This window comes from Monopterus albus, unplaced genomic scaffold, assembly GCF_001952655.1.
Source record: "Monopterus albus unplaced genomic scaffold, M_albus_1.0 scaffold127.1, whole genome shotgun sequence".
Lineage (NCBI taxonomy): Eukaryota > Metazoa > Chordata > Actinopteri > Synbranchiformes > Synbranchidae > Monopterus > Monopterus albus.
The window spans coordinates 3,818,050-3,820,165 of record NW_018128007.1 but is presented as its reverse complement, the minus strand read 5'-3'; the positions used below and the strand labels follow the sequence as shown (position 1 = coordinate 3,820,165).

General features: G+C 47.5%; 1 protein-coding gene across 1 annotated transcript in view; it reads left to right on the top strand.

The window, feature by feature from the left end:
* The first annotated feature begins 910 nt into the window (after positions 1 to 910).
* The window catches only part of LOC109967229 (transcriptional repressor scratch 1), an 8,945-nt gene continuing 7,739 nt past the window's right edge, over positions 911 to 2,116 (top strand). Inside the window, exon 1 of the mRNA XM_020612653.1 lies at positions 911 to 1,347. Coding sequence (XP_020468309.1) covers positions 1,233 to 1,347 — 115 coding nt within the window. The 5' untranslated portion in view covers positions 911 to 1,232. The remainder of the gene's footprint in view (positions 1,348 to 2,116) is intronic.

Below are 2,116 nucleotides of genomic sequence, written 5' to 3'. Positions count from 1 at the left end.
AGACATACACAATGGTGTCTTTACAGTACTTGTGAGGACACTCACTGATGTAATGCATCCCTTATCCCCCTACCCTGACCTTAACCATCACAACTAAATGCCACACCTCAACCATTTCTTTAACCCTAACCTAAACCTAATTCTAACCCAAATCACCAAAAAGGGGCGAGGACACGCTAAATTGTGCTCACAACGGTGGCGAAAAGAAAAACTGACCCACACAAAATAATAAACACACACACACACATGTTCAGAAATGGAGAGAAGAAAGAAGGAAAGAAAGAAAGAAAGAAAGACTATGGTGATAACAGCTTCAATAAATCATCCGGGCCAGTCGCCGCTCCCCGGGGATGTGGGATGGATTAAATTAAGCACTCCCTCTACCCGTGTGTCTACTCATCTCTCTCTCCCTCTCTTTCATTGCGCCGTATAAATGCCAACAGCTGATCGCCAGACGGCACACTCACGGGAACACCTCGCGGAAGCTGCAGAAAGAGAGAGGCCGAGGGGAAGAGAGAGAAGAGAAAGGGGGAAACAGAAGGAGACAGAGGGGGATGCTGTTGATCCTTTCGGCTGCAGGGAGTCTTTTTGTGATTTCTTTAACCAAGCTGAACAGTCGCTGTTAACGGGAATTAAGGACTACTTCTGTGGCAAAGAGGGAAGGACAAGGTGTCCGAGATTATTTTTTTTAAAGCTTCCAAAATCGTCCTTCCATTTTTTTCTCTTATTTTCTTCGCATCCCTCCTCCTCCTCTTCCTCCTCCATCTCTTCTTCCTCTTCTTCAAAGAGGCCCGAGAGCCGCCGCACGCTGCAGGGTGCCTTCCACCGCCTGTTACACATTGTTTTTGATTCTCTGACAGCTCCCGAGCCCCCGTGCTCCCGTCTGCCGCTTGCCCGCGAGCACAGACAAGGCACCCCGGAGGGAGCTGTCCGGTGCTGAAGTTGTATTTCTCTCCTTCACTGCACGAGGACTAAAGCGGGGAGGCAGGAGGCAGGCAGACAGACTGAACCAAACAGAAAGAAATAAGCCCCGGTTGAACGGACAGTCTTTTACCGGATCAATTCACAGCTCAAGCTTCTTCCAAAACCTGAAGACAATCTTCCTCTGGTTCGCTTGTCTTGTTGGTGCGTAACAGGCGAAATCTTCACGCTGGCCAGGCCGTGGGCGATTGGCTGTGTTTGTGAGTGTGTGTCGTTGTGTTTGTGAGAGTGTGTGTCGGTGTCGCACCACCATGCCAAGGTCTTTCCTGGTGAAAAAGGTGAAACTGGATGATTTCTCCACCGCGGCGGATCTGGAGAACGCCTACCGCCACAGGACAGACCTCAGCCTGCGGCTCCATGACAAAGGTAGGTCAAGCTACCCACACAGCGAGGACTAACAGGTTGTCTCAAAAAACAAGTCTGTCTCAAAGATCAGGACGACGACAGTCAGTAAGATACGTGTGTGACTAAGGGGCAGATCTACCTGTTGGCATTCCTTTACTGCGATCGGGCTGGCACGTCTGACCTGCAACTCGTAACAAAAGATAACTAGGCTATACAATTCACGGAGGGACTCACGATACTCAAGATTTAAAATGAGCTTTGTCTAATTCACTGTTGCATGTGAATTACATCTGCCGACGAAATGGACTGTCCTTACAATATTCTGTAACATTTCTATTGCTAAATAAGATGGTTTATTTTTAACCTCTCCGTCAGAAACGCTTTTTGGCTACCTGTAAGATAAGCAGCCTATAATCATCGATTACAAAACAACAGCAGACAGCATAGAGTTATCACATAGTAATTACCTTTCTCATGGGTAATAAAAGCTTCAAAGCCGCACAGTGCATTGCAAAATAAGCAGTTCTACGAGACTCCAGAGAATTGTTCGACCATAAGAGCGATGGGACTGTGCGAGCATGGGATGAAAGAGACGCGACAAAAGGCTGAAGAACTGCCAGTCTCCACCAATACTCCCTGTTCAATGAGCGTAACCACGCACATCACCTGACATTTTATTTACTGAGAGTCAAAACGGGTTTTATTTGAAGAGTTTAGTCTGTTGTAGGAGTTGGGTCGCGACTGAAGCGGAAAGGTCACATGAGAAATCCACTAAATACAGAGCCTCCCA